The sequence below is a fragment of the Panthera tigris genome, chromosome F2, assembly GCF_018350195.1.
Source record: "Panthera tigris isolate Pti1 chromosome F2, P.tigris_Pti1_mat1.1, whole genome shotgun sequence".
Taxonomy (NCBI): domain Eukaryota; kingdom Metazoa; phylum Chordata; class Mammalia; order Carnivora; family Felidae; genus Panthera; species Panthera tigris.
Window position 1 is genome coordinate 21,973,777 of NC_056676.1, and position 23,624 is coordinate 21,997,400.

Here is a 23,624-nt window from a genome sequence, read left to right on the forward strand (position 1 = left end):
GTCTTTGAACTAAAGCATGGCAGGTCTCCAGTGACTAACGTTCATAAAATTATTAATTGCAAAGCAGGGACACTTAACAAGTGTTGAGTCCCAAAATTGATGATTTCTTCAGTGGTGCAAAGAGGGAGCAAGGGGAGAGGCAAGAGGAAGCAGGCTCCAATAAGCAGCAGGGATCCATAGAGAGACAAGTGGGAAGACACATTGCCCCGCTGACTTGCTTCTTTTTCTAGTGAGCCACGGACTTCCTTTACCCCTTTGGCCATAGATTTCCCTACAACTTCTTTGACAAGTAAATGTGACATTTTCTCTTCCCTAATGTTCCTTTGAACTAAAGGCTATGCACAAAAACAAAGCTTCCTAAGGGAGAAAATCTTTGAAGAAATCAATAGAATGTGGTAGTCAAAGCATGGGTTTGAAAGTAAGGTAGTCCCGGGTTTAAATCCCAACTGTGTCACTCAGTAGTTATGTGACCTTGGACATTTTATTTAACTTTTCTGAATCTTGGATCTTTTCACTGTAATAATGAGGATAACTAATTCCACTTCAGAAAATTATTGCAAGGATTCAATGAAAATACTTATGAAACATCCCTAGCACAAAGCTAGCATGCAGTATTTGCTAACCATTATTATTTTAATCATTATATATGTGTGTATATGCTTGACAAAATATTCGTAAACAACCAAAATTATATTTGTAGTATACTGTCAAGGCCCTATGATAATATATCTATTTAAAATGCTAAACAGAATGTCCATTTGGACATTCTATAGATCAGAGAAAGTCCATTTCTGGTCCATCCATTTCCAAAGTCATTTTGCCACTCTAGGAAACCATGAAAGCTGTACCGATGTGTCAGGTCATGCCATATTTTTCACCTTAGGGTGTGTTCCAGTTTGGTTATAAAAATGGGAAAATCCACCTCATTTTTCCTGGGTTCAAGCCATTTAACCAGGTTAAAGCTGAGTACGATTTGCTCAATGAGCAATTTAAGCTACATCTGAAGAGTAAAGGCGCCCGTGTAGAATTTCTAGAGGTAGCGTCACACTTCAGATTCCCACCCTCCCTGATGTGGAAACATTGCAGGTCACACACTCGTCATCGGGCAAGCACCTGACTGCACTTGAGAACTATCCAACTATCCTGTTATAAGAGTTGGCATTGGCTTCTCAGTCATAATCTGAGGTAAGGAGGGAAGGTATTGACAAAAACAACAACAACAAGAATAAAATCAGTTCAATTCAGCATTTCTGCCTTATAGGAATTACTGTATGATTTATAAGTTTGCTTATATTAAAATTCAAAACTTCTAATCATCAAAAGGTACGAATCCTAAAAGCAGAAAGAGCAATCTTCAGATGGGGATGAGATATTTGTAAAACTCAAAACTAAGAAAGAATCATCATCTAGAAACTAGACTCACAATTTATGTCAGATTACGACTTGAATCCACAGCACTCACTTTTCAGGCTGCAGCCTATGATGCTCCAGATGATGATGTCATCAGCATTGGATCTGCACAGCCTTCCTGTCACTATATAGTTGCTCAGTAACGTGAACAGATCAGACACTGAGATCAAGTTCAGATAGTTTGTTTGGAGACCACCCAGAAAATGTGTTGTCTGTGCGAAGAAATCTGACGTCTCCAACCACAGCCAGATTAGGCAAGCTGGATGATACGAAGAAAAGAAAAACTGTGGGGTAACTTCTGGTGACTGATGACCTTATAAAGGAAGCTTAAAGGTAAGATTAAAAAGCCAACTGAAGTAACAACGAGAGTTCTTGGTATCATAGAACTTGAGGGCAGAGGATGGCCCAGTGTCACGGGTTCAGTGGTGCCACCCCCAAAGATATGTCCATATTCTACTCCCTGGAACCTGCAAATGTGACCTTATTTGAGAGAAGGGTCTTTGCAGACGTAACTAAAGATCTCGAGATGAAAGCATCCTGGATTATCCAGGTGGGCCCTAAATCCAATTATAAGTACCCCAGAAGAGACAAAAGAGAAGCCATAGAAGAGAAGAAATCATGTATGTGTTAATGGAGGCAGAGACAGGAAGATATGGCCGCAAGCCAAGGATTGCCTGGAGCCACTGGAAACTTGAAGAGACAAGGAAGTATTCACCTATGAGGCCTTCAGGGGAAGCACGGCCCCACTGACACCTTGAGTTTGAATTCTAGCCGGTAGAGCTGTGACAGATGAATCGATTTTTGTTTTTTGAGGCCACTAAGTTTGTCATCTGTAATAGCCCTGGGAAACTCAAATACCCTTATTCTATCAAAAAGCCATCTAGGGGTACCTGGGTGGCTAAGGCTATTAAGCATCCAACTCTTGGTTTCAGCTTAGGTCACGATCTCAGTTTGTGATTTTGAGAACCATATCGGGCTCTGCACCGACAGTGCAAAGCCTGCTTGGGATTCTCTCTCTCCCTCTCTCTCTGCCCCTCCTCTGCTTGCTTGTATGCTCTCTCTCTCAAAAGAAACAAAAAAAAATTTTTTAAGCCAACTATATTCTCATTGCCTAGCTTTTTTTTTTTTTTTTTTTTTTTTTTTTAAGTAGGCCATTTCAAATATTTAAAGTATTGTATACTTGGCCTCCTCTGTTCTCTGTTAATCTTTAGACCGGCTGAGCTATCTGAGTCTTTCATGGGAACATTGTCTTTCAGTCTCCCAAATAGGGAAACAAATTCAAGAAATTAATAAAATCTCATACCCAACGACTGGATACTCCAACACCAATCTATTTAGGGCCCACAACTGAATAACTTACAAGCTAATTTTAATTTCGCTAGTTTAATGTTAAAGGGATACACATGCAGAGTTATGAATTAAGGATAAGAAGATACAACTGTACAGGTAGAGATTAAACAGGTTATCAGTAGAACATGTGAAAAACAATGAAGCTAAATCAGTAACAATGGAAAGCCATGCGCTCGTCTGCAGAAACAATCCTGGGCTGCCTTAATGAACAGAGCAGACAAGACAGCGGGCTTGGGTCTACCCTGCCTGATACCATTCCTGGAACCCACTGCACGCTGACAGCAACATATGCGAACTTGAACCCACCCAAGGGAGGAAAACTATGACTCCAGACTGTGGGTGTGATGACAAATAAAGGGCAAATGAAAGGCTTAATGATTCTTAGCTTAGTGAAAACCTTTAGAATGAATGTGATGAACTCTTCATGCCTTCCAGTGCTCATTATAGGAATTAAATTGGGCTCCTGGTAGCAGCAGGGAGAAAAAGGTAGGAGACGGTGAGCCTGCAAAACAGATGAACAGGAAGTGGCCAAGGGGGAGGGAGAAATGCCAGGAGCACGTTGTGTCTTAGAAGTCCAAGGAGAACTATGGCCTGGCGATGTTGTGGGAAAGATACCCACAGCGCCCTGCGGTCTGCTCATCACCACGATGGTGCAAACTGAGGTATAAAGAGGGAGAAACCTTTGAATACTCCCACATTTACACTCTGGATGCTGCCACATATCCATGTGCTCTTAATTTTGGCAAGCGTGGAAAATAACCCAATTCACCTGGTCTCTGCCTTCACTCAGTGGTTTCTAAATGGTCACCCACGGCTGCGGACCACCTGAGGGGAAAGTTCCTGATGGCCATCAAAGTGAGAGGAAAATACAAACAGGGCAGTAAGTTTTCCCAACTGGCAGCACTGCCCTTCCCTTTGAATTAATATCCTTGATACATGTTTCCTGAGCGTTAAAATGCTCTTGCTGTTTTTATTTATTTATTTTTTAAATGTTTATTTATTGATGTGTTTGTTTTTGCCCTTGCTGTTTTGCAGTCATGACGACAGTTCAAAACTGGCTTTTTAAAATGTCTGATCAGGTGAAATTAAAATTGGCAATCCCATTTGTGAATTTAAAAAACAACATCTGTGAAGTCCAAAATCTGGGAAGTCCAAAAATCTGTGAGCCGGCACTCCAGATTACAATAGAAGGAAAAATAAAATTATTTTTTTTTAATTCAAAGACAGAAACCTCAATATTATTATTGAAGAATTCTTTTTCCTAAGAAATCAGCAATAAGAAAACACAATGTTTAGATGTGTTACTTCTGGCTTCAAAGGGCCTTAAAATCCACAGGATGTGTGCGTTTTCGCATAGCATCAGGTAAATTAGAATACGGTTTGGACTAATTCAGTTACAAGCTTTGACGTTTAGTGTTTTAGTTGAGGCTACTACGGGCTGGCAGATGAGGGCATTGACTCCTTTGTGCTTACCTCCAGCCAGGCACGGGGCACTTTTCCTGCTTCATCCGCTCACAGCAACTCTCTCAGGGAAACCCTCACATTCCGTTTTATGGGAGTGGAATCTGAAAGTGTAGAGACCAGAAGCCACAACGAAAGAATTAAATGCTGTGCCACTGTAGTCACAACCAGAGCACAAGCAGATTCCCCAAACAAATTGCATTTCTTTGCCTCCGGCTCACCCGCATTCCTGTGACAACTCCCATTGACCACCAGGGGGAAGTATAGACTCAGATTTGAAAGGGTGTTCATTTTCGGAGACCACAATTTCACCTAGTCCCATGGAACAGTTCAAAGTGTAATACTGTACGTTAACAATTTTCTCTGTGCTTCTTTTTTCATCTATAATATTATTATCTGGCCTGAGGGAAGAGCCAAGCTGAAAAAAGCGGACAGAACTCAGAATTGCTGTAGAATGTGTGTTCTCTGAAAACAGAAAACTGGAGATAATGATCATTTTTCCCACTTACCTCACACAGGCCAGTTGGAGATTCCAATGAAATGATCAGCTTTGGCTCTTCCTTGAACTAACTACTTCCCCCCTAAAGTCTTTTAAGAATTGTAACGTTGCTTGCAAATATGAGACAGTGAATGACAAGGCACCGGAGCTAGCTATACATTTGATAAATAAAACAGTTGTGGCTCACTTCCCAGAGCTACTTTCTAGAATAGCTGTAGCGGTGATAGTGTTGTTGCAGAATTGCTACAAGGGATCCGAGAATCCATAGATGGCCCACAGACAGAAGAAGTGGCGGCCCTGGTGGGCGGGGGAGGCGGGGGTTGCCTGACGTTGATACGTGCACAGGTAAACTTGGGATTCCTTTCCGCAAGGTTATGTCTCTAGAAAGACCTCTTTGCACCAGCTGCTTTCTTGAAGGCTGCAGAGAAAAAGGCTCCATCTCCAAGGAAGTGAATTTTTGCACTGGACCCTGAGGCCAGGAGGGAATCACAGCGTAAGGGGCGGGAGCGCGACGTTTTCTAGGCTGGCGGGGACCGCAGAGGAGGGCTGGGGTCGCCCCCCAGGTGGTGCCTAATGCACGCGTAGAGAAGACTCTTCATGGGGGCCCCGCTCTAAGGAAAAGGAGACGGGGAAGGCGGGGAATTCTCTCTGCCGCTCCCCAGGACACCCCTCCCCCCCGCCGGGCACCACCACCACCACCACCACCACGTAGGAACCCTGCAATTCCTGCCGCCTCTCTGAGGCCGTCCTGCTGGTCGCAAAGCTGTGGCCAGCGTGGGCAAGCGCCCCCTGATGTTTGCTCTCGCTCCTTCCCTGCCTCCACCACCCATTTCCCTCTAATAGGGTGTTAGCCGGAAAGCTTTCTGCTTCTCCTCGGGCACGTCAAATAAGGCAGAGTTATTTGTTATTTTAGAACTTGAGGTCTTCAAGAAAGCGTTAACCTTGATCCTTGTATTCATGACCAGTGACCACAAGCACCTGAGCTTAAAGAAAAGGCAGAAATTAACCTCAAGGGTTAATATGCACAGGCTCAGGGCTTGCTGCCACTTGTATGCTGACCACCAGATGGCGCGCTAGTCACGTTCTTTCAGGACTGGGACGGGTTGCCTGGAGCTGAGACCATTGGCCTCCCTCCAATCGATTATTTTTATGATTGAATCCTGTGGTAAGAACTGGAGCCGCAGAAACTTCCCCAAATAGCAGAAATAGTGGTTATGTAAGCAAATAATATAGCGTGGAAACGTCCATTGACAAATGTATTTACTGCCCTTAGCGGTGGGTTTCAAATCACTCTGCTTTTCTTATAGTGGGTAACATATATTACTGTCTCTTTTAAATCATTTTTTGAGGTGAAATTCACATGATATAAAATGACCCATTTTCAAATGAATAATTTAATGGCATTTAGTACATTGGCAACGTTTTGCAACCACCATTGCTACCTCCTTCCGAAACATTTCCATCATTCCAAACGAAAACCCCTCTTAAGAAGTTTCTCCAATTTCTCCTCTCCCCAGCCCCTGGCAACCAACCAATCTGCTTTTCGTCCTGATGGATTTATCTCTTCTGGATATTTCGTATAAATTGAATCATGCAGTATGTGTGTTTGTGTGTGTGCCTGGTTTCTTTCACTTAGCGTAATGTTTTCGTGGTTCATACACATTGGGACATTCACTCCTTTTTACGGTTGAATAATATTCTGCTGGATGGACATACTACAATTAGTTTATTCACTGAGGACATTTGGGGTGTTCCCATCTTTGGGATATTGTGACTAGTGCTGCTATAAACATTTGTCTTCAATTCCTAGTGGAATTGGTGGGTCCTGTGGTAATTCTATGTTTAATTTTTTAAGAAATCGCAAAACTATTTTCTACAGAAGCTGAACCATTTCACATTCTCAGCAGCAGTGTGAGGACGTTACAATTTCTTCACTTTCTTGCCAATACTTGTATAGCTATTATTATTATCACTATTATTATTACCATCCTAGTGGGTGCGAAGTGATACCTCATTGTGGTTTTGATTTGGATTTTCCTAATAACTTAATGATGTTGAGCATCCGTTCATGTGCTCGTTGGTCATTTGTATATCATCTTGGTAGAAATGTCTATTCAAAAGCTTTGCCCATTCTTAAAAATATTTTCTCCCGTTCTGTAGGTTATCTTTTCACTTTCTTAATAATATCGCTTGATGTACAAAAGTTCGTAATTTTGATGAAGCTGAATATATCTATTTTATCTTTTTTGCCCTTGCTTTAGATGTTACATTCTCTGTCAAATCCAATGTCATGAAGATTTACCCTTATGTTCTCTTCTAAGAGTTTAACAGTTTTCCCTCTTATATTTAAGTCATTCACATATTTGAGTTAATTTTTATATATGGTGGAAGGTAGGGGTCCAACTTCATTTTTTTGCATGTGAATATCCAGTTGTCCGTTGGGACATTCTTCCGCATTGAATGGTCTTGGCATCCTTGTCAAAATCAATCGGCTATAGAGTATAGGCTTATTTCTGGATTGTCAATTCTAATCCATTGGTCCATAAGTTTGTCCTCATACCAATACTATACTGATTGCTGTATCTTTGTGGTAAGTTTTGAAATTGGAAAATGTAAATCCTCCCACTTTGTTCTTCTTTTGAAGATTGTTTGGCCAGTCAGGGTCCCTTGCAATTTCATGTGAACTTAAGGATTGGCTTTCCGATATTTGCAAATGTCATATCCAATTAAGGGTTAGTACCTAAAATATATAAAGAACTTATACAACTCAATACCCGAAAACAAATAACCCAATTAAAAAATGAGCAGAAGGTATAAACAGGCATTTCTCCAAAGAAGATATACAGATGGCCAACAAACACATGAAAATATATTCAACATCATTATCAGGCAAATAGAAATCAAAACTACAGCGAGATGCCACCTCACACCTGTCAGAATGGCTAAAATCAACACAAGAAACAACAAGTGTTGGAGAGGACGTGGAGAAAAAGTAACCCTCGTGCACTGTTGGTGGGAATGCCAACTGGTGCAGTCACTGAGGAAAACGGTGTGGTGGTTCCTCAAAAAGTTAGTAATAGAACTACCCTATGACTCAGCAGCTCCACTACTGGGTATTTACCCAAAGAATATTAAGATACTGATGCAAAGGGATATATGCACTCCTAGGTTTATAGCAGCATTATTTACAATAGCCAAGATGTGGTTTTAGCCCAAGTGTCTGTCCATCGATTGATGAATGGATAAGAAGAGGTGGTGTATATATACATGGAATATGACTCAGCCATAAAAAGAATGAAATCTTGCCATTTGCAACAGCATGGACGGAGCTACAGAGTATTATGCTAAGTGAAATAGGTCAGAGAAAGACAAATACCATATGATTTCACCCATATGTGGAATTTAAGAAACAAAACAAAGGAGCAAAGGGGAAAAAAAGAAGCAAATCAAGAAACAGACTCTTCATTGTAGGGAATGCACTGATGGTTATCAGAGGGGAAGGAGGTGGGAAGGATGGGTTAAATAGGTGTCAGGGATTAAGGAGTGCACTTGTTGTAATGAGGACTGGGTGTTCTATGGAAGTGTTGAATCACTATATTGTACACCTGAAACTAACACTGTATGTTAACTGTACTGAAATTAAAATAACAACTTAAAAAAATACAAAAATAAAAATAAAAAAGGATTGGCCTTTCCATTTCTGCACCAAAGTTCACTGGAATTTTTATGTAGATCACATTGAATTTGTAGATTACTTCATGTTGTACTGATAGCTTAACAGTATTAAGTCTTGTAGTCCATGGACACAGGATGTCTTTCCATTTATTTAGTTGTTCTTTAATTGCTTTATGCGATGTTTTATAGTTTTCAGCTTACACGTCTTTCTCCTTAGTTGAATTTATTCCTAGGTGTTTCACACTTTTAGACAATATTGTAAACGGAAAGCAGAAAAACAGGTTTCTTGATTCTCTTTTCAGAGTATTCATTGCTCGTGTACAGAAACACAACCGATGTTTGCGTGTTGATCTTGTGCCTTGCAACTTTGCTGAATTCACTTATTAGCTCTTGTAGCTTTTTGTGGATTCTTGTTGATTCTTTCATCTACATAGGTATATAGAATCATGTAATCTACAAATAGAGATAGTGTTAATTCTTCTTCATTAATTTAAATGCTTTTTACGTGCTTTTCTTATCTAATTCCTCTAGCTAGAACTTTCAGTACAATGGTGCATAGCAGAGGTAAAAGTGGCAACTTTGTCCCTTCCTGATCTCAGGGGGAAACTCAGAAAGCTCGGTCTTTCATCATTAAATTTGAGGTTTGCTATGGATTCTTCATAAATACCCTTCATGACGTTGTGGTAGTTCCCTTCTTTTCTAGTTTTCTGAATGTTGTTGCGTTTTGTTTTGTTTTTATCATGAAAGGGTATTGGCTTTTGTCAATGGCTTTTTCAGTGTTAATTGAGATGATCATGTGAATTTTTGCCCTTGATTCTTATACTGTAATGTATTACATTAATTGATTTGCTTATGTGAAAATCACTTTCCATTCCTAGGCATCTATTTTTAACACTTTTTTTTTAATGAAGACATATATAAAGTTCTGTAAGAACGTAAATGAAGTAGAATTGATTCTGCAGGTCAGAAAAGAAGGCATTGGGAGGGTGAAAGGGACGAGGAGGAAGATAAGCCAGCAAATGACAGATAGCAAATGACCTTGAATGATAAGGATGAAAGCCAAACTTACAAGCAGTCTTTTTCTAATCCTTGATAGATGAGAAGCCATATCCAATTTCCAAAGATCCACCTTCACTTTCCTTATGTGTATAACGAATATATTATCTTGGTTTTGACTCTCGTTATTCTAATTTTTTATCATGCTCATATCATAAACCTTTCCAGTGGAGTTATGCAGTTTGCAGGCTATAAATTTTAATTGTCGCATAGCAGCCCATAGACAGGTAATCACAGTATGCATTTAGATTCGTCTTTCTTTTTCATTATTATTAGCATACTCTGATGAGAACAAAGTAGATTATTTATGAGACGCCTTCTAGATCTAACATGTTGTGGCTTTCTAAATCTATGAAATCTATGCCACTGGTTCCTTCTTAATTCTACAAAGTCCTAGTCCCTAATCCCGGGTCGTGAGGAAAACTCCCTATCAGGCAATTTCATTAAACATACCTTAATTCTTGTATGACTGAATTCATACTGTCTCTTGCTCTGTCCTTGCAGAGATGGAAAATAGTGAATTACCTGTTCCTAGTGCAAAGTTGTGTCTTTCTCAACTCACTCACACAAGTATCCATTATGCACATCTAAAACTGATTGGCTATTCCAGTCAGAGGAGGGAAACCACGGCAGGACACTTGTGAGAAAGTGCCACAGTCACAGCTTTTCGGGTTCTCCCCACCTCAGTTTTTCCCCTTCAGCTTTTTTTTTCTCTGATCTTCACAATGGCCGCTTCCTGCCTCCATTGCAGGGCCCTCCCAGAGTGTGTAATCCTGTGAGCTAAAAATCCCAGGTGAGGGTAGATCTAGCCTCTTTTCAGCTCAGCATACATACATTCGACATTCTGCAAATCATCTTCATTAGAAGCTAAAGAGGAAAACAAGACCAAAAAGAAAAGATCTCTTTATAGATGAGTGCCTCTCTCTGGGTGGTTTTTGGCTAGCATTGCTGGCCAGGTATGCAGAGCCCGGCCCCTTTCTTCACTCCCATACTATTTTAAGCACTCAGAACTGGGTATAACTCTGTGGTTCATCTACTGTCCCAAGTTAACACCCGAAGCTAAAGTAACCTTGTTGGTGAGCACCATTTTCCCACCAGCTTCCTTTCCATCTGGGAGAAGTATTTGGGGAGGCAATAGGATACGATTGGTTAAGGGATCAGATTCTGAGCTAGAGAGAACCAGGTTTAAACTCTGACTCTACCAATTATTCCCCATGTGGCTCTCCGCAAGTTATTAAAGCTTTGCGAGCCTGTGTTTCTTTCTGTAAATTAAAAGAATAACATACTACTGATGGTCTAACGAGAAATTTAAAGGGGGCACCTGGGTGGCTCTGTCGGTTAAACATCTGGCTCTTGATTTCAGCTCAGGTCACGATGTCATGGTTCGAGAGTTCAAGCCTGGCTTTGGGCTCTGCACTGACAGTGTGGAGCCTGCTTGGGATTCTCTCTCTCTCTCTTCTCTCTCTCTCTGCTCCTTCCTGCCTCAAAATAAATAAATAAACTTAAAAAGAAGAATATTATCTGTAAAGTATACAGCACGAGATTTAGCATGTTGACGGTATTAATTCGTCTCTTTCGATTTTAAAGCTTTTGCCTTTTATTGTACTCATTCAAGTTTCCTTCCCGTCTGAGGGATCCTGAGAACCACCAGATCATGTACAGAGCTGGTGTGTTTCATGAGGAGCAGGAATTAGCATAACTCATAAAGCAGTAATGACTAATGATACCAGTGTCCTGGTTGTCCGTGATGACTATGCATCTCAGGTGGCTCCAGAGAATGGACTTTCCCAAATCGTCATCCTTTCACAACAGAAAAATGAGTTCAGCCAAAGAGTAGCAGGAACTATTTTCTGTTGCGAATAATGTATTAAATGTTTACTGAGTACTCGCTTTTGTACCAGACAGATGGGGGTTATACTTTCATAAAGATACAAAATGAAAACCCGTGATTCCTGTTCTGAAGACATTTACAATCCAGTGACAGAAAAAAAAAAAAAAAGAAAATCCTGCTCATGTAGAACCCAGGCAAGGGCATAGTTTCCTGACTTTGTGTCTCTGTAGTCAAATCGTCCTTGTCTCTCTTTAAGCTTTTAGTTGTTGGTGTTCCCCCCTTCGAATCTGAATCCCTACAACAGGACCAAATTTGATAAGAACCCCCTTAGGCCAAAGGGCAGTGTTCCCAAATGAATGGCATGGTTTCTAAATTCTGTACTCTTTTAAACTCGCCCTTTTAAACTTTCATGATATATGATGACTCACGATGACTTTGCTGTTCACTGTCTGGCCCAAGTTAGAAACCCTGTAGTCAACGTTAATTTCTTCCTGTCTCTCCCCACCCACATCCAGTGTATAAACCAGTCAATTTGATTCTAGCAGTAAAGTGTCTCTAGAATGCACCCCTTGGGTCCCCACCTCCACTCTCAACCTGGGATCTCTGTCTGTCTTGCATGTCCTGTCTAGTTCCTACTTCCTTCAGTCCATCCCACACACAACCAGCCAGTGAGTCTTCTAAAAACCTTCTAAAAACCTAGGCTCAGATGAATCACTTCTCAAAGTATGAAAAAGGCATAAAGGTGTGAGTCTAAGGTACCAACAGTATTTCTGAGAAGTCGTGGAGAAAGGTAATGAGTGCCGCAGGACAGTGGTGGGAAAACATCCTACCGAAAAGAGGGAAAAACTTGCTAGATTCTTGAAACAATAGACCGCATTTTGGTATTTCCCAGGCTTCTAGGCATTTAAAAAAAGTCATCTTTTTTTTTTTCTGAAGATTCTTTTAGTTGCATGTGATGTTTTCCAACTATAATCTTTATTTGGGTCAAATCAAACACGATCGTAGAATGCTTACTAAAAGTTCTGACAAATCTCGTTTTATCATTTTTTAATACTAGTGAATATCTGCCTTTAGAAGGAAATAGCTTAAATACCACAACTGCTGTGCTTATTTGATTTCTCTAGCATACTGAAGAAGCCTTTTTGTACACTGGTGAGATGAGTACTTATAATAGAAATGGAGGGTCTGTAAGTCTGTAGTGAAGTTTATGGTCAACACTCGAATCACATAGAAACAGCACAGTTCTGTGTAATAAGTCATAGGACACCTGAGGGGCTTGAGCTCATCTCAGACGCTTAAAAGCAGGTTGACTTTGTCCATCTGCTCAGGCTTTAAGCCTCCGTATTTGTAACATACACTGCGGGCGTCCGAATCGATGCTGTTCAAAAGGCCCATAAGAAAGAGAACATTTTAGCAATGTAAAGGACTTAAGGCTCCATCTAGCTCAGGTGGCTCGTTTTCGGTGAGAAACTGAAGCTGGAAAAGCAAGTGATTGCCCAGGGCCACCCAACAAGTCAGGTCCTCAGAACAGTCTACTTGTCACCCCAGGCAGACTCCCCAGTGCTTGGCTGGGGCGCATCGAAAGCAGCTGCAGAAAATAGCTGTCATAGTGCCAAATTCTTATCTGCTGGTGTCCTTCAGATTGGGTGGGCTGCATGCCAAGGGGAAACTCAGAGTCTATGAATTCTAATCCTGGACAGTTCTGGTCACAGGGTCTTAAATTTCCCTCCAGAGCAGAAGTTCTGGGACAGATCACAGGGGAATGAAAAGCATGAATGCATCCTGTGGATGCATCTGAATCAGTGCATGCTGTGGGTGCTAGTTTTAACCCCGACTTCTTATTGTGGCCATATCATCAATCTGCACATCTTCCATCCAGCTGTCCTGACCACGCGGATACATATTTTACCAATCTATTCTCACACTCCAATAGGAGCTAGATGTATGGCTTGTCGTTTACTTCAGTACCTTGAAGATTTAAAAATTCTGAGCTTGCCTAACTTTAGAAGACAACTGAAACAGAATCGTAGGTAAAGTCTCAGATTTAAGGAAGAGGAAGGGACTCTGCATCATCAGGGCTATGTTCCCACCTTCTCAAAGCATGCCAAGGGGACACGCAGATCACCTCAATGTGATGCCCATGTGGATGCTGATACTAACAGAGCAGCATTTGTTGGCTAATTACTATGCCAGACCCTGGGCTAAGCGTTTGACATCCACCATCACCTATAATCTTTACCAGCCCATCAGGTAGGTTCTATTATATCTTCATTCTACAAGTGAGGAAGCTGAGGCTCAGTGATTTTAAGTCATTTATGAAAGTCCACGCTCTTGACCACCATACTAGACATTAGCCCCGGTCGCCAGACTGGTGTCACTTATGCTTTCTTTCTGGTAAGCCCTAGTCTTGTCTTGACCAGTGCCCACCTCACCTGTCAGCATCATGGGAAACCTTCTATGCCTCTCCAAGGAGGTGTATTTTGTGCCCCTCTGCCCAGAACACCACCTTCTGTCATAGCACTTGGCACATTGTATTTCAATTATTGGTGCATTTGTCCATTTCCTCCTTTAGAGCACTTTGAGGCAAGATGACTTCATTTTATCCAACACTGTGCTGGCTCATAGCGGATGATCAGTGTGTTCCTTGGATAAATAGCTGAGGTGAAAATTTACCTGATAAGATGTTTTTGTTATTTATTGCTGAGGAACGACAACAACAACAACAGCAAGCTAAATTCAGTAGCTTAAAACAACAAAAATGTTATCATCTCTCAAGATTCTGAGGGTCAGGAATTAGGACAGGGCCTAGTGAGGATGGCTCACCCTTGCTAGCTGTCCTCAGTAGCTTCTTCACTCTCCACTAAGACACCTCCACAGTTGGCTGTAATGGCTCCCCTGCGATCAGCCCAGCCATCTGGGGCCTCAGGCCTCACTGTCAGCTGGGATCCCAGTTCCCCTGAGCGTAGTCTCAGGGCTTTCCTCTCATGTGGTATCTTCTGGGTTATTGGACTTCTTACATGGAAGCTCAGAGTCTCAAATAAGTAAAAACAGAAGCTTCTAGTCCTTAAGGCTTAGACCTGGACCCATCAGTCCTGCCAGTCACTTCTGCCACCTACCATTAGTTGGAGCAAATCACTGGATGGGCAATACACACACGTGTGGATAATGGAAGCCTTGTTCCTCGAAGGCCATCTTTGATATCTAAGTCCCTCTACTTCAGTAGAGGCAACTCCATCCCTGCCCATGTCTGCAAAGAAATGGATGGCTCGGAGGATGACTGAGTCAGGAAAGAGAATAGCTCAGCCTATGCCTTCACCACAATTTGAGGGAAAACTTGTAATTAAAGCATATAAAAGTTGGAGATTCCCAGGGATGTTTGTGCACATAAACAGCCAGTGATCTAGGGGCAGGTAAGAGACACCTAAACCGTTCTTTTTAGAAAATTACATATAGCCGATGTCTAGCAACACACGGGAATCAATATGTATTATAACTAGGGTCTTTCCTCCCTGTACAGCTCTCTCTGTTCTCTGCATGTGTGGTTTAACCACCTTGTCCCCTCAAGCCCCTGATGCCTTGGCTTCCAACTCTTAGAGCACTGCTCTTTGTGATTTAGATGTTCCTTAATTGGATTTAGCTAGAAGAGTTTCTGTTATTTTTTTATTTTTATTTTTTTTACATTTATTCATTTTTGAGAGACACAGAGAGACAGAGCGTGAATGAGGAAGGGAAGAGAGACAGGGAGACACAGAATCTGAAGTAGGATCCAGGCTCTGAGCTGTCAGCACAGAGCGCCATGTGGGGTTTGAACTCACCAACGGTGAGATCATGACCTGAGCTGATGTCGGAGGCTTAACCGACTGAGCCACCCAGGTGCCCTGAGTTTCTGTTATTTTTGCACAATGATAGATAGTCCCTCCCTACTCCTTGGCTCTTGGAACAGTTTTCCTTAAGGATCATCCAAATCCCTTGGACCTCATGTGGCTGAGCTTTTTATTTTATGGGATCCTTTGCACTTGAAGAAGTTTGCTTCCAAAGCCTTTGAGTTTTTGTTATTGTGTGTTTGCTTGTTTTTGTTTCTCTTGTACTCAGGTTTTGCATGTCAAGGCATTTAGTTACTTCAGTGATGCGTCCTGTATAAGCTAGTCAATATCACAAATAAATATATTTGCCTGCCACTTGGCAAACTTACAGATAGAAAAAAAAAAAACCTCTTTGTTGAGGATCAGTGGAAATGATTCCCACGTTTCCTTAAATAAATTTCTTCATCAGGACAACACAATGCTACGATTCTAACATAGCCCTCAGAGAATATTAATATATGGGCAAAAGAAATGGGATTTTGCAGTCACGAGTTTGGGGCATCACTTTCCCTCTCAGCTGAAAGCCAGATCCAGCCCTGAGACTAGAAAGGCTTAAAACACAAAGACCTAAAGAGCTGGGAATGGGGCAGATAGTGGGAAACATTTCAGAAATCCTTCAGAAAGCAACCTATATGACACAGGCTCAGGCACCGGCCCTGCTCTGCTGATTTGCCTGGCAAGATTAAGGCAGTATTGCACAGGGAAAGTCTGCCCCATCTAAGTGTACAACTTACCTGCTCTAACAAATCTTTCTGATCCCGTGTTTGCTCCTATATCTAACCTAGACGTGGTCTACTTGTTCTTATCCTGCTAAGATTGCCTCACCGTCAAGAAAACATGGAATCCTATCTACGAAAAGGGCCTTAGGAATTACCTAGGTCAGTGGTTCCCAATTTTTTCATGTCTCTGGTCTCCTCACATTTTTAAAAATTATTAAAGACCCTGAAAAGCTTTTGTTTATGTGGTTTGTATCTGCTGATATTTACTGGGTTTGGAATCAAAGCTGAGAGAAAAATTTTTTCATTCATTTGAAAATAATGATAAGCTAATTACACGTAAACATGACAAACATATTTTTATAAGCTTATTTATTTGTTTTGAGAGAGAGAGAGAGAGAGAGAGAGAGAGTGAGCAGGGGAGGGGCAGAGAGGGAGGGAGAGAGAGAATCCCAAGCAGGCTCTGTGCTGTCAGCGTGGAGCTGAACACCAGGCTCAAACTCACAAACATGAGACCTGAGCGGAGACCAAGAGCCGGATGCTTAACCAACAGCCGCCCAGTTTGTTATAGGCACCAATTTGTTATAGGTGCTCCGTAACAAACACATTTTTAATGAAAAATAACTATATCTTCCAACACATTTTCATGGGAAGAGTGGCATAGTGTTATATTTTTGCAGATGTCTTTAACATCTGACTTAAAAGAAGACGGCTGGATTCCCATTTCTGCCTTCTACATGATTCAGCTGTGATACACTGTCTTGGTCAAAGTATATGAAGCCTCACACAGATACGTAGTTGTAAAGAGAAGACGTATATTAATGGTCATTTCAGGTTAACGTGGATATTCTTTGACACCACACCAAGACTCCACCAGTGTAGTTTCTGAAAGGTGGGATGCAGTGTGAAATCTGAAGTCGTATCAATGAGCTTTTTGTATTCTATTGCATCAAATCCATTGGTCTACCTTGCACAACTACCTGAGTCTGTTTCTTACACCACTGGTGATTTTTGACGCTGAGTGTGAGCATCTTTATTTTTCAAGAGGAAACTAAAGAAAAATTTCTTCTTAGTGGCCAAAAAAGAAAGATCCATTAGTTTAGGAAAATTACATGTGGACTAAAACAAGCAAGGTGATAACAGTGGCAAAGGGATGATGGGAAATTTTTCAGATGAGGAATAAGGACACCTGAACTACTGTTAGAGGAAAGAAAATGAAGAATACAATTTTTTTTAAATTAGCATTTATGGAGCATTTCTCAAGTGCCTTATAGAATTATCTCATTTAATCCATTTTCTGTGGGGTAAGATATATTGTTCTTGCCTCAGGAAGTGGCAAAGTACCCAAAGAAGCAGAGCTACAAAATTGTGGGATTAGACTGGAACCAGCTACATTTAATACGGTGGTTTGTAATCTTTTAAAAATATTTTAAAAGAAAAAAAAGATCCAAAAAGTATATAAATCTTTTAACAAACTAGGAATGGTCAAAGACAAAAAAGCCTCTTGCTTCTTGCTCCCCACCCCTCCCCATTTCTACTGCTAATAGTAATAGTCAATGCAAGATACCGTATTTTTACCAAACGGAAAGTCACTGCTCTTAACTGCTCCATGATCCTCTTTACCACAAGCAATGAAGGACCCCAAAGTTGGTCCATAACCTATCTTGATAATAGAACTAACAAGGGCTGAGATCATTGGAGATAACCACTACAGTAGTGCTAATTGTGTTTACACAATTACATGTGGATTTCAGGTTTCTGGCGACTTTCTAGACCTTCTTAGTGTCATAGACTCACCTTTCACTGTTGTGGGAGAGAGAAGAAAGATAATACAGAGGGCAGATGGAATATAAAAGGAGATTAATGGTGAGTGCAAACAAGTAACCAGTGGCATCGTGGGGGGCCAGGCGCATGGGAGGGGGGGGAACCGCCCTCAGGGGGTAAGCAGAACTGCCCAGTGAAAGGAAAGTAGCCAGGTTCTCTGTTATAAAGGGATGCAATCCATACATTCTAGTGAATTTTCCCAGAAGTTAGGTCTTTGGCAGTGAGAAGACAATTATTAAATTATCTATTTTTTGCTCTTCCAAACATAACTAAAATGACTTTCTCAGTTATTGTTTTTTCAAAATCAGTAGCCAAGCTATTTACCTATTGCCTATTAAAATAGGATGTGTATTAGTTCTTTTTATGGAGGGGAATATCTTTTAAAAAAACTTATTAAGCATTTATCAAACGTGGGGGGAAACTGTACCTATAAAAAAATCTCCTTTGTAAATTGCGATGGTCAATGTCACTATCTGTTGAAGGAGCCATCAGACTAAAGTGAAGTTGTAACTTGAAGTCCAGGGCAAAAGAATACGCATAAAATCAATTCAACATCCACAACCAAGAGAGACGCCTAGGTGTTTCAAGATTACAGTGCCGAAAGCATTTCTTTTAAAATATTCATCTTAGGAAGAGCCTGTGAAAGGGGATTTTTTGTTCTCTTTGATTGAGTCAGTATCACTAATAATAATGCTTTGGTCTCTCAAAAAGCCCCCTGAAGACTATTTTTCAATTTACTCATTTTTATTTGCTATTCAGTACTTTTTGCATTATAGTCTTTACAGCTTTTTCTCTCAACTCTTCTCACACAGCAGCAGAATCGAATTGAAATAATCCTTCAGAGAGACGTTCTTCTTTTTTTCTTAATCTTCTCCATAGCCAGCCTCAACTCCTATTTCTTCAACCCAAATTCCTAAAGGAAAATAAAGGGAAAAGAGAATAAGGAAGGCTTTGGGCTCCCTTTTTACTACTCAGAGTGCACAATGGTCATGGTCCATCAATAAAAGACTGTTCCAAGGTGCTTAAGGCCTCTCCTACAGCCACTGTTGTCCAAGAAGCTTGAGCAATTGATACAGATTCACTGAGACTTACTAGAAATTGGTCTCTTTCCTTCTTCTTCTTTTTAAATAACATAATTCTTGGCATTGGACTTTTTAAAGAAACCGTGGAGCAAAAATAATTCTTTTTTTTTTTAACGTTTATTTATTTTTGAGGTGGGGTGAGAGGGGCAGAGAGAGAGGGAGACACAGAATCTGAAGCAGGCTCTAGACTCTGAGTTGTCAGCACAGAGCCCAAAGCAGGGCTAGAACTTACAAATTTGAGATCATGACCCAAGCAGAAGTTGGATGCTTAACCAACGGAGCCCCCAAAAATAATTCTGAAGATTTTTTTTCTTCCCTGTAAAGTGGCAACAGAAATGAGTTTGCATGGTATGACAGTCTGGACACATGAATCAGTGAAGAAGGCCACTTCAGTGTGGGGAGTGGTGATAGAGGAAGGGCAGGAAATCTGTGAGTTTACCCCTGAACTGCCCAGAGAGAATATAATTATAGACACAAATATTTAAATTTTGTTTATGAAAATTTGCCCAAATATTTTGTTTATTCAAATGCTTCTTCTTTTCTGTATTTACTACAAACACACCCTTTCTTTCTTTCTTTCTTTCTTTTTCTTTTCTTTTTTTTTTTTTTTTTAACTTTTTCTGTTTCTGCTTTTGTGGGACACTTCTGTTTTATGGTTGTAATCCAGGCATTTTAAAGCTGGGCCACGAATATTAAAGACTGGAATCCTGAAATGCCCCACCTGTTTAAAGTGTCCCCTTTGCCAAAGCATGTCTCCCCACTTTTTTAAGGAGTCATTTAGGGTGCTGCTCACTGCTTATTAGAAGGGTTGTGTAAATATTTTCACATTTATTTCTGATGGCACTCTTCCTAGGTAGGCACTGTTATTATCACCATTTTGTAGGTGATAAAACGGAGGCTTAGAGGGGTTGCATATGGTCACTATTCTGTGGGTGGCAGAGCTTCAATTTCTACTTGGGTTCTGTGGACATTCAAGGTCACCTCAACAACATACCACACTGCCCCCTTCCCTTAAAACGGATCGAATGTGATGGAAACTTTGGAAAAGACACTAACAGCTGGCCTCCAGGAGACACCCCACCCCCAAGAAGCAGGCCACCCAGAACTTATCAGGGGGCCTAAGTGCCTTTAAACCACGATACTAGGGTTTCCCGTCACTAGTTAGCAAACCTGAGTTTGCTTTTACCAGAGAGCCCTAATGCCACAGAAACCAAGTAGTGTAATCCTGTGCCAACTTCTGGTGTTGTGACAGATTAGATCCTGAGGGCCAGGTCCCTCTCCCTGTGAATAAAACCCAAGAAAATCGTCTCCGAAAGCGGTTATCCAGAGTTTTGGTTTAGTTTAGTTCAAAACAGGAAATCATGCTCCCCAGCTCCCTCTCACCTCCTAAACCCCAGCTGTATTTTCTCTTTCTGGTCAAGAAAACTGCCTTTCGATTTTATTAAATAACGAACATACTCCAAATCAGGTAGTTGTTTAGGTAGTTTTCTCCTTCACACTTTTCCAAATTTTCTAAATGTTCTACAACGAGAATGCAGCTTTAAAACAGACGAGCGTTAAAAAATAAATAAAATAGAATAAAATAAAATAAAATAAAAAGACTGGCGTTTGAAAAACCATATGATGGTATTCCAGGTTATTACTTCTTGAGAATATTGCAGTGAATATGAAAGAAAATAACACGGAAAATGAGGTGGTGTACATTAAAAGCACTGTATAAACATTATTTAGGGGAAGAAAGAAAAGCTCTAACTGAAACACAACTTGGCGCCTTGTATTATGGTTTTATTCTGCCAATTAGACCTGAGACCTACTCCCCACTCCAGTGTGTGGGCTGTAGGGGTTTAAGCTGGAGAAAGCATCCTGTGTGTGTGTGTGTGTGTGTGTGTGTGTAAGTGTAAGAAGTGTACCTATATTACCCTGTTTGTATACCTTTCAAAGTGGCCCTGGCCCCAAAGACTCTTCTGGTGTAACGAGCCTCTGGTTCTTGTCTTCCAGTAACCTCGGCCTCCAGAAGAATCAAATCATAGAAAGTAATGAGAGTTCCATTTGTAAGCGCAGTAATTTAAATGTGATCACCACCCGTTCTGCAGAGAAAGAACCAATCCCAGCGCAGGGAGCCAAGAAAGCACCTTTAAATGAACTTCCGGACCAACCTAGGTAAAAGGCAACAAAGACCACATTCTGCCGCGCCCACGGCCACTCGGTTTTCACAACGCGTTTTATTATTCATAAAAAAATAAATTTATTTACATTTGCTAGTTGCTGTGGTAGTGCAGCCTCGAGACAGCGGCGCATTTCCCCTGAGCGGGGTCACTGGGTACGTACAGCCTCAGCGGACCACCCAGCGCACTCCTCCCGCGAGGCAGAGCCTGGACGGTGGGCCGGGGGAGGCGACCAGAGCCCGGAGGCGGCAGGCCCGCTGGGGATGGTCAGGGGCCGGAGGAGGGGTGCTGCAAGGAGGCGTGGGAGGAAGGACTGGACGGAGGCCTGAAGGGGACGCGAGCCTGGTGGGGTGTGGGGTGCGGGGTGCGGGGTGCGGGGTGCGGGGGTGGGAGGCTCTAGTTTAGACGGGAGGCGGGTGGAGACAGAAGCCTGGCTGGGAAGCAGCTGGAGCCTGGGGGGAGTGAAGGGCTTGACTGCAGCCCGGAGGCAGAAGCGCCGGGAGCGCCCCGGGCCAACCCGGGTCAGGTGGTCTGGGAAAGGGCGCCTCCGTCTTTCCCTAGGCGGAGCGGGCGTGCCCCTGCCTCCCGGAGGCTGGGGTCCCGTGGGGGTACAAACCTGGCCCAGGTGTGCCACTCCCCTCTCTTTGCAACTTAAAAACATGCCCCGATGTTGGTCTCGCGTGAAGACTGCTGTCTGTAAAGCCACTCATCCAGAGCACGTTCTAACCACTGCCTCACCGTAACAAGCTTGTGCTGGGCAGGGCCCCGCCATCGTATACGTCTATCTGGCTCAGTCGGGAAACTAACTCGTAGGCGGTTTGGCACGACAGCGCGGGGGTCACTCTACACTGCTAAAGCCCGAGGCTGGATCTGGTTGCGCGTTGTAGAGACAGAAGGAAGGTCTTTGGAAAAGAAAACTGTCGTCGCCAGGATCCCCAGCAGCCGCAGCCCTTGGCGCCCTGCGATGACGGCCACACGGCCAGCCCTCAGGCTCTGTCCCCAACGCCCGCCTCACGTCCTGCTCACAGTTCGGGTGGGTGGGGGGTGTCGAGGAGGATTTAGCAGAGTCCGATGGCACTTTTCCCCATTCTCTGGGGGTTCTCATGCTCCCTTCTCTCCGTGGCCCCCAAACACACGCGCTTGAACAGTAACTCCAGCAAGTGACTTCGATCTAAGCGGTGGTCCCACATAATCTGTTGGCTGCGGAAACTTCTTTGGTGTCGGTGTCAGGTCGTCCTGAGACCACGAACGGCCATGTCTGTAAAGTCAAAAGAGAATCAGACATCGAAGGAAAAAAAAATACCATCTCAAAGCGAAACCGCTCTCTTAAATGAACCCTGGAATACCCCTGGCTTTGAGTAGCTCAGATTTTATCCGTGTTCTGGGAATTTGGGTATCTTCTCTCCAAAGTGGGATTTTAATTTTACTGGATTTTGATTGCGTGAGACGTTAAGACTTCCGTCCACGCTTCCTCCTGGACTTTGCCCTCAAGATGATTTGGTGAAACTTGCAAAAGTTTGGGATTTTGTGTTTAATTCCCTTCCCCCAGGACGCGCGCGCGCGCGCACACACACACACACACACACACACACCCCATCATCAGCCCTCCACTCTAAGTAGGAACTGGAATAGGTTCTTTCTCAAGCCTGGAAAGTTGGCAGGTTAGAAAGGGACTTTCCAGACAAATCCCTTTTGGGGAAACCTCTGCTATTCTGCAAGAACTTTTTAACATCCAAAGGCTGATTAAATAGAGCTCGGCCTTCCCTCCTTCCTTTCAGTAAGTAGGGCTCCTTAAATGGAACCTGTCTGACTCTTAGATGGAAAAGCTTGGGCGACAGAGACTTGCCATTGAATCTGCAACCGGGTGGTGGACGCAGATGGCGTCGAGATTCACCCCGGAAGTAGGATTTAAGCCAACTGCTGTCACAGGGCAAAGTACCAGGTACAAAGATCAGAATGAAGAAGCACTGAAGGGTGCACGGTTCTTCCCCAGGAAAACGGCCTGGCCCCTCCCTTGACTGGGAGAAACTAAACTGGACTCCTCACCACCCATTCCAGCACCCCCCCCCTTTCGGGTTCTTGCCAGGGGGCTGACCCTGCCTGGCACGCGGGAGCTCCCTGAGCATTTCCCGGCCGCTCGCCCCGAGCCTCGCGTGCGGCGCCCCTACCAGGTTCACCGGGTGCACGTAGCCGTTCTCGTAGCGGTCCTCCTGCAGCAGCTGCCGCAGGTGCGCGATGTAACTGGAAGCCAGCCGGAGCGTGTCGAGCTTCGAAAGCTTAGTGTCTGGGGGCACCCAAGGCAGACTGGTCTTGAGCCTGGAGAAGGCTTTGCTCAGCACGCGCATCCGGGCGCGCTCGCGGGCGTTGGCGGCGTTGCGCTGCGACTGCTTGCAGTCGGCCGCCGAGCCCTTGGGCGGGAGGGGCTTCTTGCCGCCGCCGCCCCCAGCCACGCGCGGCCGTTTCCTCTTGCAGCCCTCCGCGCCGCCGGCCGCGCCCAGCGCGCACCGCTCTTCCTCGCCGTCGGGGTCTTCCTCCTCCGCCGAGGAGTTGTCACTGGGCGAGATGTAGCTGCGCTCGGCGCCGCGGAGGGGCGGCCTCTTGGAGGCGGGGACCGGGTACCCCCGCTGCAGCCCCCGCAGCTCCATCTCCTCGGGGTCGCTCACCGAGCCGGTGGACATCACCGCGTCCCCCA

The 23,624-nt window shown here is 43.1% G+C and overlaps 1 protein-coding gene across 1 annotated transcript; it reads right to left on the reverse strand.

The window, feature by feature from the left end:
* Positions 1-20,970: 20,970 nt before the first annotated feature.
* On the reverse strand, positions 20,971-23,614 carry MSC (musculin). Its single transcript, XM_007084788.3, has 2 exons — positions 23,101-23,614; positions 20,971-22,190 (listed from the first exon to the last, which is right to left on the reverse strand). Exons 1-2 carry the CDS (start codon positions 23,608-23,610, stop codon positions 22,104-22,106), a joined length of 597 nt encoding a protein of 198 aa, XP_007084850.3. The 5' UTR covers positions 23,611-23,614; the 3' UTR covers positions 20,971-22,103.
* Between the last annotated feature and the right edge of the window lie 10 nt (positions 23,615-23,624).

Excerpts from the sequence above, each read along its gene's own strand:
- MSC (XM_007084788.3), bottom strand. The coding sequence starts at position 23,610 with ATGTCCACCGGCTCGGTGAGCGACCCCGAGGAGATGGAGCTGCGGGGG. Across the intron at positions 22,191-23,100 it reads ACGTGCACCCGGTGAACCTG|ACATGGCCGTTCGTGGTCTC; the intron begins GTAGGGGCGCCG and ends TTGACTTTACAG.